Below are 15,750 nucleotides of genomic sequence, written 5' to 3' on the forward strand. Positions count from 1 at the left end.
TAACTGCACTTCGCTGACTCAGCTAGCTGCATGCTGTAGGTTATTTTGATACTGTTTTCTGGATCAGGAAACAGGCCTGGCAAAGTTGCCTGCTGACCTGGACCCAGCCGGAATAAGGCAGAAAAAAAAAATAAACTGGGTTTTGTAAGTCCAGGGATCCTATTAACTCTCCTCCCCACTGCTCTATGTCATCTAACCACTGAGATTTGCTTTGTTGTGTTTTCCTGGAATGGACTCACATGTTACTGAGTAGTCCATTGAGTGGATATTTTGACAATGTACAGATATCATCTAATTGTCAGTGACTACGCTGAGGTATGATCTATGATAAAAAGAAAAAAAAATACCCTAAGTCACACTTAGATGTCAAAGATTTCCTTGTGAATCAGCGTTTGGAACCTAGAGGTCTCCTGGCTTCATAGATAGGCTGTTTGCTCCACTCTGACATCACCATCCCAGCCCCCCAGCCCCTGAGGGCAGCAGGAGGTGCCTATGGCCACCAACAAAGGACCCTGCAGAAACCGGCTCTGGGCTCTCCTCTCTCCAGTGCCCCAGGGAGAGCTCCCAGCTGGCCTTGCCCAGGAAAGCACTGATTTAATTTAGTGTAATGACTCTCAGAGTGTGTCTGTTCTACTGCGAGCTGAGTGCTCTCCCCTTGGCAGCTCTCCTCCAATGCCTGCTGCAGACTTTGTGTCTGCAATTGGGCCGAAGAGACACAAACAGAATGCCCGGCAGCCTGATGGCTGGACTGGAGTGCTGTGTGCCCAGGCTGGTTGTCTCCCAGGTCTGCAGGAAAGCCCCAAAGTGCCACAGCTGTGGGCTATAAGCAGTGAGCTTTGTGGGCATGGGTCTCAGCCCAGGGAGAAGGATCTGGACACAGGCCTTGTGAAGGGCACTCACCTGCAGAGTTCTCTATGAAATGTGGCACCTCTTCTCTGTTGGGGTTCCCCTGAAGGAAATCCATGCTCACAGCATAATGAAAAGGGGGACTGAGAGCCCGGGATCCCCTGGAAACCATCTTCTAATTCCAGTGCTGCAGGAAACCCCTAAACTCCTCAACAATGTCTGCTCTTCACCTCAGAGCAGTGCGAGCAGAGGCCTCCATAGACACTATATTTCACATTCACTATTAAACAAATACTCAGAATCATCTTTACCACTGAAGGTATTAAACGTCTGATGCATCAGGCCCAAGTAAGAGGTTCTTAAGGTGTGAAGAATAAAATTACTCTCCAAGAAAGGATCTAAATGCCAGCCTTGGCAACTGTGGCCTCGGTTTTTCAGGCAAAGGTGCTGTGCACAGCTTGCCCTGCTCCAGAGACGGGGGCCTCACCCAGGATGTGGAGCAGCCAAGACAGGGGCAGCCTCTCCCTCCTTTCCCTGTGCCCAGCCATTTACTCGGTGCTCATTTCATCCAGCACCCTGCCTACATGTTCATGTCAATGTTGGATGTTTGAACACATCTGTCCCCATCTAAAATTTGGCAACCAAAATATAGCTCTGAGTACTCCCCCCACCTCCCAGCCAGGGTAGGTAAAGGGCTTTCTTGGCAGGGTTGACCCAGGAGACTGGGAGTGACCACCCTGCCTCACCATTGCAGGTAGCAGGACTGGGATATTGGGGGAGGGCTTAAGTTGAGCTTAAGTGAAAATCTGAATGGCATGTGATGTGTGAGAAGCTGTTTCTCTTTGCTCTACCCTCCTGACCTTCCTTTTCTTAGTGAAACTATCATGGCCTATTTGTAGCATGTTAACCCAGGTTCAGAGTGCAGTTTACACAGGAGCAGGCAGGCTCTATGTTCTACACACAGAGGGCATCTGTCCACATGCTTTTCTCCAGGTCCCACCGTGTGTCCTTAGCCCATGTAGTGCCCATGTCCCCTTCCTGGGGTCTGGGTATACCTAGGCCTGACTCTGCCCCATAGCCAGGCTGACCTCTGCCAGACCTGGAGTCTTGCTTCCTGTCCCATGCTTGTTCCCCCCGAGAAGGGGGTCTTTGGCATTTGTGGGATAAACTCACAAAAGTGAAGCTCAGACAGACCTTCCAGGCCAAGCTGGAACAATATGGAACAACCACTTAGCCCAACCGCAGCAGTGCAGGACTGGCTGCCTATATACCCCCCACTGCCCCATTATCCTTTAGAACCAGGACAGCAGAGCAGTGCTGACTGAGCAGAGCTCTGCCTCATCCCGGAAGGGCCTCTTGAGAGTTCCTGCTAAGAAGCACCTGCTTTCAGGGGCTCCAGCATTATTAGCTGGTCCACTGCTCTCACCTGTTCCTCTGTGATGTCATGAAAGGGGGAAGGGAGAAAGGACAATGTATCAAGGGACTCTTCTCTCCCCAAACAAAATGAGATCAACACAGAAACCAGTAAGAAGCAGTGAGAGGCCATGCTGGGGTCAGCCAGGAAACCTGTTTTCAAGCCAGGAGAAATAAATGTTTCAGACACCAAGCCTGCCTGAATCTGCTGTTTTCAGCCTGAGCTCCAGAACCCTGGATGCTGGAGAGGAAGCCCTGAGTGCTGTGCACCCAGAGGACACACATGAGTGTGGGCACCACGCTCTCCACCTTGCCGACCCAGGGAGCCACCTTGTCTTCCTCTGGTTGGGCTGGGCTGAGGTTTTGGGTGTGGTAACACTGAAACACACTGTAACTGGCAGGTGTGTGTCAATTTGATTAATAAAAATGGGAACGGAAACTGTTTCTGCATGAATAGTCTTCTTTTGCTAGAGAACATCTTCCAAAGCCTGGCTTCCATGAAGGCACAACAGGGCAAATGCTTTTCATGAAAAAGACCTGGGAACCAATACCTCCAGAAACCTTCACACTGGAGGAGGGAGGGCGTGATTCACCCTGTGATGGGCCATTCCTCTCACCGAACTTCAGCTGAGGAGTACTGAAGTACAGGCGGCAGACACTATAACCTGTTTTATATGAATGAGCCTGTCACAGACAGAACCACTCCTCACCTGCTGTCCTTGCCCTGGGCACAGCGTCTCGCAGCGCTGGGTCAGTCCTGCTGGCACAACCCAGGTGCCTGCTCACAGGCAGCTTCAGTCCCAGATTTGTAAAAAGCAGCAGAAGACTCCAGCACTCACCAGTCCCAGCAGCCTGAGGTGAGGCTCATGACCTCCCTCATGGGCCTGTCCTCCAACTATAAACTGCAGGCCCCTCAGATAGCAAGGGCTGAACAGGCTTCTCGGGCTCTCTTCCTCAGCGACCTGGGTAGGCTGTGTGTGTGGCCGACAGAGACAGGCTTACCTCGTGGGACAAGTAGAAGGCTGCAATGCCCAAAGGCCAGAAGCAGCAGAGCATGGAGAAGACGCTGAGGCCCAGGTGGTCCCTTGGGGGCATCATGAGGAAGTTGTCCTCACTCTCTGTGTCACTCGAGTAGTCACTCTGCAAGACAGAAGAGGACAGGGATGGTACAGAAGAGAGCATCACTAGTGGAGTCACTGTACGATGCCTCTAGACATGGGTGCTGAGTCTGGAATGGAGAAAGCCCCTCTGGGAAGGTCACTGTTGTTATTGCCTACAAGTAGACTTCCCCCAAGAAAGGAAGCCCCCAGTTGAGGAGATCCTTATCAAGAACAAAAGAAAAAAATACTAAGTACTTGGCTCTTGAGTTGTTCCATTGAAGATCAAATCCTACAGAAGCCCATTATTTCACAGATCTTTGGGACCTAGTGACACACAGTGGGGATAAAGTTTTAATCTATGTGAGGATGGGACAGGCACTCTCAGAAGGCCACACAAGGATGGGACTCCTCTCTTTATTCTAAGACTTCAAACAGGTTTATAGGACAAGGAGGGCTGGTGTTGGGCAAGGGGACACTGTATCTGAGCCCCCTTTATTTCCCTAGACTTTGATCTGAGTTAGGACACTGCTGGGCCTGGTGTCAACCCCGGGTGAAAGTGCTGTCTCCAGAGGAGCTGATGGCTGCTTTGTTTGGAAGCTTCTCTGTGATGAGCCCAGTTAGTGGGCCTGTGAGCTCAGCACAGCCCTGCCAGAGCCTCCTAGGGAGCCTGAGGTAGGGGGTCAGGGACTGGCATGGGGCTTTGTAAAAATCCATGGAAGACTCCATCCCTCACTAAGCAATGACAGCCATGGACCAAACCTCCCTGCAGAAAATCTCAGTACTAGCTCCACGCACTAAATGGCTGCTGTCCTGCCAGCACCTCCAGGTCTAGATGCTATGACTAGAGGATGCTTTTTGCCTAATTGGTTATTCCATTTGCTGGGCCCCCATCATGAATTTTCTCTCCTCATCAAAACATGGCACACTCATGCTGACTCATCCAAAATCCAAGGCCAGCCTCTCTAACTGCTTATTTTATGCAAAGATAAAATCTCATTTTACTCCATATTTTGTTTCCTAAAAAAGAAATGGAGCATTTCTTTCTGAAAGAGGGTCATTAGCTTCCTCACTCTCTTTGCCAGAGACAGAGGTTGTTAAGCATGCAGCCTCTGGATGCAGGCTGGAGACATTCAGTGCTCAATGCAGCCATGCTGGCTGCTTCCTCAGGTGGCTTTAGGGGTAGGCAGTGACCTAAGGCACCAAACACTCCGGTGGATACCCCATGTGAGCGCTGTGTTGCCGTCATCGCTGCCTGGTCCACCTCCGGCATTGCCCCCATGTGCATCCCCTGACATTCGCATGCACACACAAAGCCCACGTGGGACCATGGTCCTTCTCTTGGTTAACTAAATGCACATATCACTGCCAATCAGACCCTCTAGTCAGCGTGCAGACAGACGAGGAGCTGCAGGGAACTAATGGAAACTTCCCGTTAGGACTCTGTTTCTATGTAGTTGAAGAATAACAGGCAAATTCTGATGATCTCATTCAAATCACAAACAAGGACCTTCTCCAGAGGACCTGTGACTGAAGTGGGTGATGCGCTAGACAGTGGGTGTGGACACACTCTCACACATGCGCACACACCTACACACCCCAGCGGGTCAAGGACTGGAAGGCATCACTTCTCACAGAGGGCTGGCTCCTTTCCACTAGGCAGGCTCTCTGCCCTGGGGAGTCACCTGTCACTGGGGCAACATCCCCTCCATGAGTTTGGGACTGTATGGTTTCTCCTCCATAGAGCCCTGTCTGTGAAATTCTATTCTTTTCACTCTGCAGCACTGCTTTCCATGTGGTCTCCTAAACAATGACGGGAAATGAAAATCACTGTTCTTATGCCTGTCTGGGGAGGGCACTGAGCAGCCCCAGAAATGCACAATTCATGGGTGAGACCTGGGCCCAGAGGGCTAGCCAGGGAGAGATGTACCTGCTGGGATGCCAATATCTTTGATCTGAATGAAGGATGTGCAATGTTTTAGGCAGAGCCTGAGTGTCTTCACAGCTGTGCATCTCCAGACAATGCTTGGCCTCCAGACCTTCACTTTGGAAACAGGAGTTGGCTGTCAGCACTGTGTATGTGACTGAGCCATACCATGAATGGGCCTTTGCATGAGATGCTGGTGATCTCTGGGAAGGGAGGCACCTACAGTGACAATCCCAGGGCAACTCGTGAGCAGAGAGCCCCTGAGAGAGGTAGAGGACCAGGGATAAAAGGACAGCCACTTCTTCCAGCCCTCAACCCAGACCCTGAGCTAATAATCTTCACACCAATGAGTCAGCGTGCTGCAGGTGGATATGCTTGCACACAACCAACAACTTTGTCTATGAGTATTTTAGTTTTTTGGCTTTTGTGGGACTTCTTGTTTGTCTTATTTTACTAAGAGTTTTATATACCTGCACTCTGGATTCTCACAGCAACTCTGGAAATAAGTGTTGTTACTATTTTTGTTGTTGTTGTTCTTTTTATTTTATGAAGGACAAAGCTGGGCTCTGAGAGCTAAAAGCCTTGCCAAATCACAGAACTGCCCAGTCAGTGGCCATTCCTTCCAGAACTCTATACTGTAAACTGTGCTGGGCAGTAACCACTTGGCTCAAAGCAAACCCCATTGGCTAAATTTGCTTCTTGTGCAAATGTGAGATGTCTTTTCTGCCTCGCCCGCCCCAGTGATTACAATGACTGCTTCTGGACTGATATGTTTGATGGCAGCAGTGGGATGGCCAGTGGCAGTAGTGGCCAGTAAGAGCCTTCTCAATCACGTTGCCAGAGCATGTGAATTGTTGCTGCAGACCACACAGGTACACTGAGCTCTGGCTTCTATTTTTGGAACCTGCTTAGAATTACACTGCTATCCCCATGAAGCAAAGAACTAAATTTCAGGGCACTCCCCCAAAATCTTCACAGACTTTTATTTAGAAGCATAAGGGAACCACACTCTGTAAATTGCAAAGTTGTGGCTACAGGGTACCAAAGTAATTACTCAATTTTGATCAAAATAGATTTTAAAGATTCAGACAAATTACAGGGCAGACAAAAACAGCCCAGTTCATTTTATGTTCTTTCTTCCACTGGCGGCTGTTCTGTGGGTATAAGCAGCCGTGGACATCTTGCCATTAAACAGGGAGGAGAGGAGAGGAGAGGAGATGAGTCCAGCCTGGGCAAGGCTGCATAGATACCAATAAACCAAATAGGGAAAACACACAACCACCAGTACCAAGAAATTCATCATGCACAGCAGCTGCTTCTAAAAATCCTTTTCATGGGTCATCAGATTGGAGAATTGCAAGGCAGACTAAAAGCATTCCAAGGGGACTTACAATTCATAAAGACGCCCCTTCTGAGGCAGCCAATGCTGGGTGGGCAGAGGAAGGGGCTGCTTGGTCCCTCTGCTGTGCCTTGCTGGCCCACTGGTGCCCCACACAAAGGACCCATTCTCTGCCCATTTCTACCACCTCCACTCAGAAGTTGTTCCCTTGTTTTTTTTTTTTTTTCCTTAGGATACTTCAATAAAACAATCATAATGCCAGGCACAATGCCCAGTGTTTTGCACATAACAATTCACTCAGCTATGTGAGTCTGGGATGTGAGGATGCCATCTTAGGGATGCAAAGCTGGGCTCAGCCATGTCACTTGGTGTCACTCAAGGCCTCCCACATCCCCTGCCCACCCCCTCTGGGTCTCACACTGCCTCCCCTCCCCCACCCCCCCAGTATAGCTTGCTCATCTGCAGTGCGGCTCCACGTGGCCCCAAGGAGAGAGTGTAGGTGCATTGAGCAGGATGGTACAGCAGCGGGCCTTGGGCGGCTTGAATGCAGGGTTCCCCATGGAGGCTTACTTTCCAGGCATGTAGGGGGTTGGTTCTAGAGTGTTCCTGACAGCACTGTTTGAAAACACCAAAATAACAAAATAATTCTACATATAATTCTATATAATCATGGAAAAAAGATTTCAAAAGGAGAAAAAAAGAAATATATATAATCATGGAAAATGATAATATAAATGTTTATTTCCTTAGAAAGATGTTTATAAGAACTTAGGTGAAAAACTAGAGTAGAAAGTGGAATAAGTCATATCCCTCCAGGATGTCAGAATGTGCTTCTGGATGGCCAGGATATTGGTTATTTTTTTTTTTATCTCTGCACTTCTGGGTTTTAGCATTTTTCTATACTAAGTAAGTTCATTTAACAATGAAAATTATCAAGGTGCAGATGTGCTAACAGGTGCGGGGGCTTCCACCATTCCTTCATTCTCACTTAGAACCCTGTGGACTATGGTTTCAATGAGACTAGGTACAGAGAAATCACATAACATGGGCCTGTAGCCTGAAAAGCAGCTGCTGGATCAGGACTGGAGCTCAACACAACACCTGAGCTCACTCACTGAGACACAGGTCAGACCTGACCTTGCCACTGGTCCCTCGGCCTTATCTCACTGAGGGTCAAGACCAGAGCCCTCAGAACAGCCCATGCCACTCTTCTGTGTTGACTAGCATGGCAGCCATAGCCACATGGATCTATTCAAACTTGAATTACCTAAAATCAAACACACCCAACAATTAGTTCCTCAGCCAAACTACCACATTCCAAGTATTCGGCTGCCACAGGTAGTTAATGCCTATCACACTGAGCACAGATATAGAACATTTGCAGTATCTCAGAAAGTTCTATTGGACAACACTGTCTTCTAGGATCTGACCCCTATTAAGTTTGACTTCATTGTCCTCCACCCACAGGCAACACTCTGATATTCCTGCAAGATGCCTCAGGGTTTTGCACTTGCTGTTCTCTCAGCCTAGAATTCTCTACCCCAGAGACACATATGACTGTCTTCCCAACTTCATCTGGCGCTTTTCTCAAATGTCACTTGTCATTATAGCCTTTTCCAGATACCCCATAAGGCTGTCACTGCTCCCCCATTACTATCCCCTTACCTGTCTCCTTTGCACTACAGGTGGCACTAGTTTGTTTACTGTCTCTCTTCCTCTAAGCACTAAGAAGGCAGACAATTTTGCATGTTTTGGTCACAGCTGCACCCTAAGTGCCCAGAACAGTGTCTTGCACATAGTAGGTACCCAAAGCACATGTGCTGAAAGAATTCACATGTACATGAAGCCAACATGGACAGTACCAGCTGAAGCAGCAAAACTCCCAGAGTTTGCCCAGAGTGCACTGGAGTAACCAGGGGATTTGCTCTACCTTGTCTCCTCTCCTTCTCCACTGGAAGTGCCTTCCCTATGCCCTCCAGAATGCACATCCTAACCATCCATTTAGGTGAGACCACAGGGAAGGTGGGGAAGAATGATGACACGGTCAGGTTCAAGGCTGTCTTAGGACAGCTGATGATAAGGATATGCCACTATGAGGATGTAGGCAGACGGACACAGCTCCCTCAACCTCCGTGTGTCTGTAAGAGGCACACCCAATGTTCTATGGTCTTGTAGCCAGCATGGATTGTGAGATCCCCTGCCTACATGAGAGGAGTGAAGTGTGGGTGAGTGCCTTTGATACCCCAGAAAAGTCAATATCCAACAAAGCTTCTACTTCTAAAGGAGGAAATAGCTCCTAGTGAGCTACGTTGGCAAGGTCAATGCTAGGTTTTAACTCCTAAAGTCCTTGCAGGGCCAGAACTGGGACCACCTGCCCTCACCTGCACTATCAGGTGGGTCCCAGGGATCCACCTGTGTCCACTTAAGGGTATTCCATGGCCAACTTGTCTGTGGAAGACCCTAATCCCTTCATCATTCAGTCAACTCATCTCTGAACCAGGCTTTCCCTGCCACATTGAGGTCCACTGGCCTCTCCTGTATTGACATCAGATTACATAAAAATGACAGATGCATGCTGCGTACTCATTCTGTGTAATGCGCACATAGCTTACAGATGACAAGGTATATAGACACCTGGAATCAGATCAGTAACACAGAATATGTTAGTATCTAAACACACTTTGTCCTAAATTATTAAGTAATTATTTTGGGCATGTAATTTAGTTTCTCCTACTAGGTAGTAATTGTCTTGTAGACAGAGATTATTTGCTATATCGGTGCAATGGGGGCAAGAAAAAAACCAACAAAATCTACTTGAACACTGAAACTGCCTCTTTGGGACACTTTGAAAGAGCTTGTTTGTGGACAGTGTTGGTACATTTGGATGGCCCAGGTGGAGATTGTGGAAGGGACTCTACTGTTTGGGGGTTTCCTCAAAAGCCTGTGTAGGAGGGGTGGAAGGGGAATGGGAAGGGAGGGGGTGAGAGGGTTAGGGTGTCAGGAGCCTGGGGCACTATTAAGGGAGAGCAGCAGCATCTGGCATGGTCTTAGGATGGGAGCAATTGTATTCTTCCTCACAGGAGTAGAGACAATCCCAGAAAGAATCCCAAGTTCATGTATGTCACCCCTTCCTGGTGCTCGGTGAGGGCCAAGGAATTTGTGACTTCAGAATTTGGGAATCAGACCAGACAAGGAGCAAAGCAGATTATGAAGCCAGAGCCTTGGCCTTTGCCCTAATCTCTTTCAAGTATGGGATGCTTGGAGCACATGCTCCCTAGTGTCCCAAGTGAAGACAGCCCAAAGCAGGTATGACCAGATTTCCCCTCAGCAACTCTCAGTAGCCATCGCTCCCAAACTCATGCCCTGCATCATCATCAGACAATGAAACTATGTGCAATGTCAGTAAAGTATCACATGCATTTCACTCTCTAGTTCCTAAAACCTGGGAATTCCGTTTTTTCTGTTAATTAACTCCCCATTGGTCAGGCAGTTCAATGAATAGAAACACAAGTTTTCCTAATATATATGTATTTTTCACAACATGTTCAATTTTCCGCCAATAATGACAACCTATGCATTTATTCTTTGGAGGAACATCACAGTTTGCATGACAATGCAGGTTGCATCATTTTCACTTAATTGGGAGGGGGCGTGTTTCCATGCTGCAGTTCATGCAGTGTGCCAGGGGCCTCCTGAAGGGCAGGGGAGGGGTGGAAGCCCTCAGACCCAAACCCCCTGCCTATGCATAAACAGCTCCACTGTTTTCTGTGTGCGTGTTGGGTTCCCAGACAAACTTTGGTAAAACAAATGACACTCAGTGAAAGAAGAAAGAAAGAAAGAAAGAAAGAAAGAAAGAAAGAAAGAAAGAAAGAAAGAAAGAAAGAGAGGAAGGAGAGGAAGAAAGGGAGAGAGAAAGAAAAAAAGAAAGGAACAAAGAAAGGTTGAAAATGAGAGAGTTAATGCACCACTCAGAAATAATTTTTTTTTGCCTCCTGGTAATATCTGGCATAATATTCCCTAAATGATTTTATATTCCTTGAGGAGGGAGGTATTTTTAGAAGACAATAATCCAATTAAGAGCATAAAAATATGAAAATTTTCCAAAGATGGGGGAAAATAAAGTTAATTCAGAAGGGATATCAAATACCACATAAGCATCTTGTGTTTTCCAGAATGAATGAGACCCAGTCCCCAATCTGTATAAACAGGCGCATGCAACACTGGGCCAACCATGCCTCAGTACTCATTTCGCACCTCGCCCTTCTCTTTGGGAAGCTCCCAGCTTGATTCTGGGGATCAAGTGGATGAATGAGTTAGTTAATATGTGAGGAGATTATTTGCATGGAGACTGTATGGAATGGACCAACATGGTGTACAAACATGGGATAGTGGAAACCAAACAGACACTGCTTGGTGGGTCACCTCCAGTAACCGTGTTCTTCTTTCTATTGCTTCCAAGTTTGTTTTTTCCTTTGTGGTGGGGGCTTCCTGTCTTAGTTCCTAGTATAGTCCCATGAAGGCTACATTCCCATAATCAATAGATTTGATTAATCTGTGACTTTAATTTCCTTTTATTTATCTATTTTTATTATTATTTAAATGTTTACTTTTGAGAGAAAAAGAGAGGTGAGGGGCAGAGAGAGAGGGGGACAGAGGATCAGAAGTGGGCTCAAACCCATGAACTGTGAGACCATGACCTGAGCTGAAGTCAGACACTTAACCAACTGAGCCGCCCAGGCACCCCACTTTAATTTCCTTTTAAAAAGGCTAAGCTTCTACACATCAGGTTCCAGGAGGGCTTCAGGAGGAGGCCCTGCCAGGCTGCATCCTGCATTCATTACCTTTAGAAAGCAAACTCAGTGGAGGTTGACCTGATGAGGCTGGGAACACACAAACAAGGTTTTCAGGGCCAGGTCTGCAGCATTCTGGGGAGACAGGCATTCCTTCACACAGAGAAGCTCTCAAGACAGAAACTTCTGCTGCTGGTTACTTGTAATGGACAAAGTACAAAATCATCTCTTATCTGAGAACTGTCTAATTATCATCTAGGGGTGGTTGTAGCCTTAGGACCTGTAATGTTCTGGAAGCAGGAGCAAATGAAGCAAGGTTCATTAAGATTTATGTCTGGGGGTCACTCCTGGTTTATCACTGCTTATGAAAGTGGGGTGTGAGGGTAACACATGAGCACACTACAGGGCTATTCCATATGCCTGTATTAATTTAAGTGCTTGTTTTCTAACTAGATATGGGTATTTATATTATGTTTTTAAATGTTTTATTTATTTATTTATTTATTTATTTATTTATTTAGAGCAAGCTGGGGAGGAGCAGAGAGAGAGGGAGAGAAAATCCCAAGCAGGCTCTGCACTGTCAGCACGGAGCCTGACGTGGGGCTCAATCCCACAAACTGTGAGATCGCTACCTGAGCTGAAACCAAGAGTTGGATTCTTAACTGACTGAGCCACCCAGGCACCCCACTAGGTGTGAGTATTTAATCCAATGGTTAGGTTAGGAGAACCAGCTCCCTCTATGACTTCCCCTACCAGGTCAGGTCTTCTTGCAGTCTGAAAGTGCTCAGGGGCCCTGGGAAAGAATCTTAGCAAAATGCTTTTTTAAGACCCGTGGTAGCATAACTCCTCTTAGAAACAGACTTTGAGTATAGAATTGGGGTGTGTTGTTTTCCTGGGAGATGAGCACAGGAAATATCACAGGGCAGAGAAGTGGGACATGTCTGGGAACACCACCAATACACCACCAATAAAGGATGTGTATTGAGGCAGGCACCTCCATGGGACCTCTGGGGCTTGGTCCTGCTGGGACCTCAAGGGGCCAGAGTGAGATCATTCCCAAACTACCTCCTGCTGGTTAGTGGGTGAGGGTTGTTCTTAGGGCCAAAGGTTCTCCTACACTTTGCAGATGGTCTCTCAGGTCCCCAGAGAAAGTCCTCAGGTAGGTGGAGGCCAGGCCAGGGACCTTCTCCTGAGGACTACTGATAGCAAGTGCTACAGAGCCCAGGGAGAAACTGGGAGTGTTAGACACCCTAAAAGATTGAATCAGGGCAATGCTACATGGAGCAAGAACCACACTCAGTGAACACCTGGGAAGGGTGAGCAAATGGGGGCCCACAAGGTACGTGGGCATCCAGGATGATAAACCCCATCCCTACCAAGTAAATAAGCACAAAGAAAAAACATGCATCATGTGTGTAAGACTTGATGTAAAATAACACCACACAAATGAGGTAAAACTGATCTAGGCATAGCAAGTAATCATTGTATGTTGGTAATTAGGTTACTTTTTCACTCATGTTTTTGTTTTTAATCCATAGTGTGGATGCAGCTGAGTTGTACACTGGACTTCAGATTTTGTGAAGCAATTGAGATTTCCATCTGAAGGTCCCTTGCTCAATTAAGGACCTGGGTGCAGCATGTACAAAGGCCTGGGTGAGGAGCACTGTACATGCATAAGGCTCTAGAAAGAAAATGGTGTGAAGTGGGAGCAGAGAGGTGCTCACAGCCAGACCATGCAGAGTCCTGGTCACTTTCCACTGCTTGAGAAAACCAGGTCTTACCTTACATCAACCAACTGACCAGGAAATAAACAGGGACCTATTCTTTTATGGCCAACCCAGAGGGCTGGTTTACAACTAACCAGCCCTAGCATGTCGAGTTATCACTAACTGTTGATCCAGCTTCTAAACGTGCATCCCTGCTTTAGTATGATTCATTATTGCATAAAGTAACGATTGTCCTTTTTAGATTTTCTTGCTTCCAGTTTATGTTACATTTGTCTGAGGAACTCAACACATAATCTACCCAGTTCCTCACTGTTTTCAGGTGAGAAGTCCAAGTAGTTGTAACAAGGTGAATTTGGACTGGTTTGAAGGTAAAGAGGGAAACAAGGACTGAAATCTTAGTCCAGCCTTCTTGCCACTGTGGTGTGTCTCACTCCCAGAGTCCCTCATCAACAGAAGTATCTAGATGGAAAGCCTCCTGAATTACATGGCCTGGGCTCTGTGCCTGCTTCATGAGTCCAGGTGGAATCATACTCAATCACATTCACAGAAGGGACAAGGAAAACTACACCAAGACACCACTTTTCACCTATTGTCAAAAGTTAAAAAGCACAATCAACGATATTATTAGGTTGTGGGGAAACAGGCTGATTGAGATGCAAATGGGTGCAGCCTTAGGAAGCATATTTGTCAATATAACATAATTAAATATGTGTTTATTTTTGGCCCTGTAATCTCATTTCTAGGAATTTATCCGGAAGATTCACCTCCAATAATATGGAAATACATATGCATGAGGTTATTTGCTGCAGCATTATATGTAATTCCCAACTACTAGAAATGACTGAAGTGCTCATTCAAAGGAGAGTGTTCACATAAACTGTGATACATCTACGCAATGGAATACAATGCAGCTTAAAAACATATGAAGTGCTCCACTGTGAGCTGGCTGGACTGGAACTGAGGGTATCTGTATCTACCTATCTATAAATAGATCAAATGTGTGTATATATATGGATACACACAGTTACACTGATATGTGACATGTGCACATAGGTGTTTTCCATCTAGGTTTGCTGAGAGTGCCTGGAAACAGTGATCTCCATCCCCAGGGGCAGCGAGCAGACTTAGCACCCAAATGTTAGTTTTTATTTTTATTTATTTTTTATTTTTTTTTAATTTTTTTTCAACGTTTTTTATTTATTTTTGGACAGAGAGAGACAGAGCATGAACGGGGGAGGGGCAGAGAGAGAGGGAGACACAGAATCGGAAACAGGTTCCAGGCTCCGAGCCATCAGCCCAGAGCCTGACGCGGGGCTCGAACTCAAGGACCGCGAGATCGTGACCTGGCTGAAGTCGGACGCTTAACCGACTGCGCCACCCAGGCGCCCCAAATGTTAGTTTTTAAATACTGTTCTCCAATAAAAGCACCCAGGGTTCTTTGGAGAAATGGCTGATTTCAGGGCTAGGATTGCCAACACAACAGGATACATCTAGAATAGCTTGCTGTACCAGGGAATGATGAAAATGATTAAAGAATGATGAGTTACGTCCAAAGTGCACAGAAGCCAAATTGAAGGGGGCTGTCGAGTACATAACAAAGTAAGTACCACAATAAATAATGTAATAAATGGAACAGTAACCCACTGAATAAAATAAGAACCAATTGGCCCAGCCTGAAATAAAGTTCTAAATGAAGGAAACAATAAATATGGGGGAAGGGAAAACTCTGCTTCATAGTGGAATGCCAACTAATAAATACAGAACGAACTATGGGGTTTCCAATGTGTCGGAGAATGCTAAACCTAGATGGATAACTACTGGGACATAGGGTGTCCCCACAGTCTCAAAGTATCTACCTACCTACAAGATACTAATTAATTGCAAAGAAACACCATCTCTTGGCCAGTGAGAAACTTGGCCAGCACCATTGTCAACAAGTGACTAAAGTTATGGGTCACACTGACACCGTGGCCTCCTGATGCACTGCACTAGGAAGGGCACAGCCTCACTTCTGTGGTGGTCCTGACAAAAATGCAGCCACACGAATCGTCAGACAAACCCAAACCTGGGTCTGTCTGTAAAATAACTGACCTGTACTCTGCAACAATGTCAAGGTTACGAAAGAGAAAGAGAGACAGAAGAAGGTTCCAGATTACAGAAGACTAATGAGGCATGGCAAAAAAACGGGAATGTGGGATTTTGAACCCAATTTTTTTTCTTTTACTACAAAGAACAATATTGAAAGAATTAGAAAAATTTGAATAAATCTATAGAACAGATGATAGTATTGTAACAATTTTAATTTCCTGACTTTTATAAGTGACTTTTTTAGAAAACCCATATGGTTCATTTAGTGGTAAAAGAAATTCATGTGTGTAACTTAACTGCAAATATCTCAGAAAAACTTGTGTACAGCTGACCATTGAACAATCTGGGTTTGAATTGTATAGGTCCTTATAGGTGAATTTATTTCAATAAAACAGTATTGTAAATATATTTCTCTTCCTTATGATTTTCTTAATAATGTTTTCTCTAGCTTCCTTTGTTGTAAGAATACAGTATATAATACATATAGCACATAAAACATGTGTTGTTTATGTTATTGGTAAGC

General features: G+C 46.2%; 1 protein-coding gene across 11 annotated transcripts in view; it reads right to left on the reverse strand.

The window, feature by feature from the left end:
- The window catches only part of SYNDIG1 (synapse differentiation inducing 1), a 181,567-nt gene that overhangs the window by 65,777 nt on the left and 100,040 nt on the right, over positions 1–15,750 (reverse strand). For all 11 annotated transcript variants that reach the window (XM_058684698.1, XM_058684696.1, XM_058684690.1 and 8 more), the window contains one exon: positions 3,262–3,399. In XM_058684698.1, the coding sequence (XP_058540681.1) occupies positions 3,262–3,399 (138 nt within the window). The remainder of the gene's footprint in view (positions 1–3,261; positions 3,400–15,750) is intronic.

This window comes from Neofelis nebulosa, chromosome 9 (assembly GCF_028018385.1).
Source record: "Neofelis nebulosa isolate mNeoNeb1 chromosome 9, mNeoNeb1.pri, whole genome shotgun sequence".
Classification (NCBI taxonomy): Eukaryota; Metazoa; Chordata; class Mammalia; order Carnivora; family Felidae; genus Neofelis; species Neofelis nebulosa.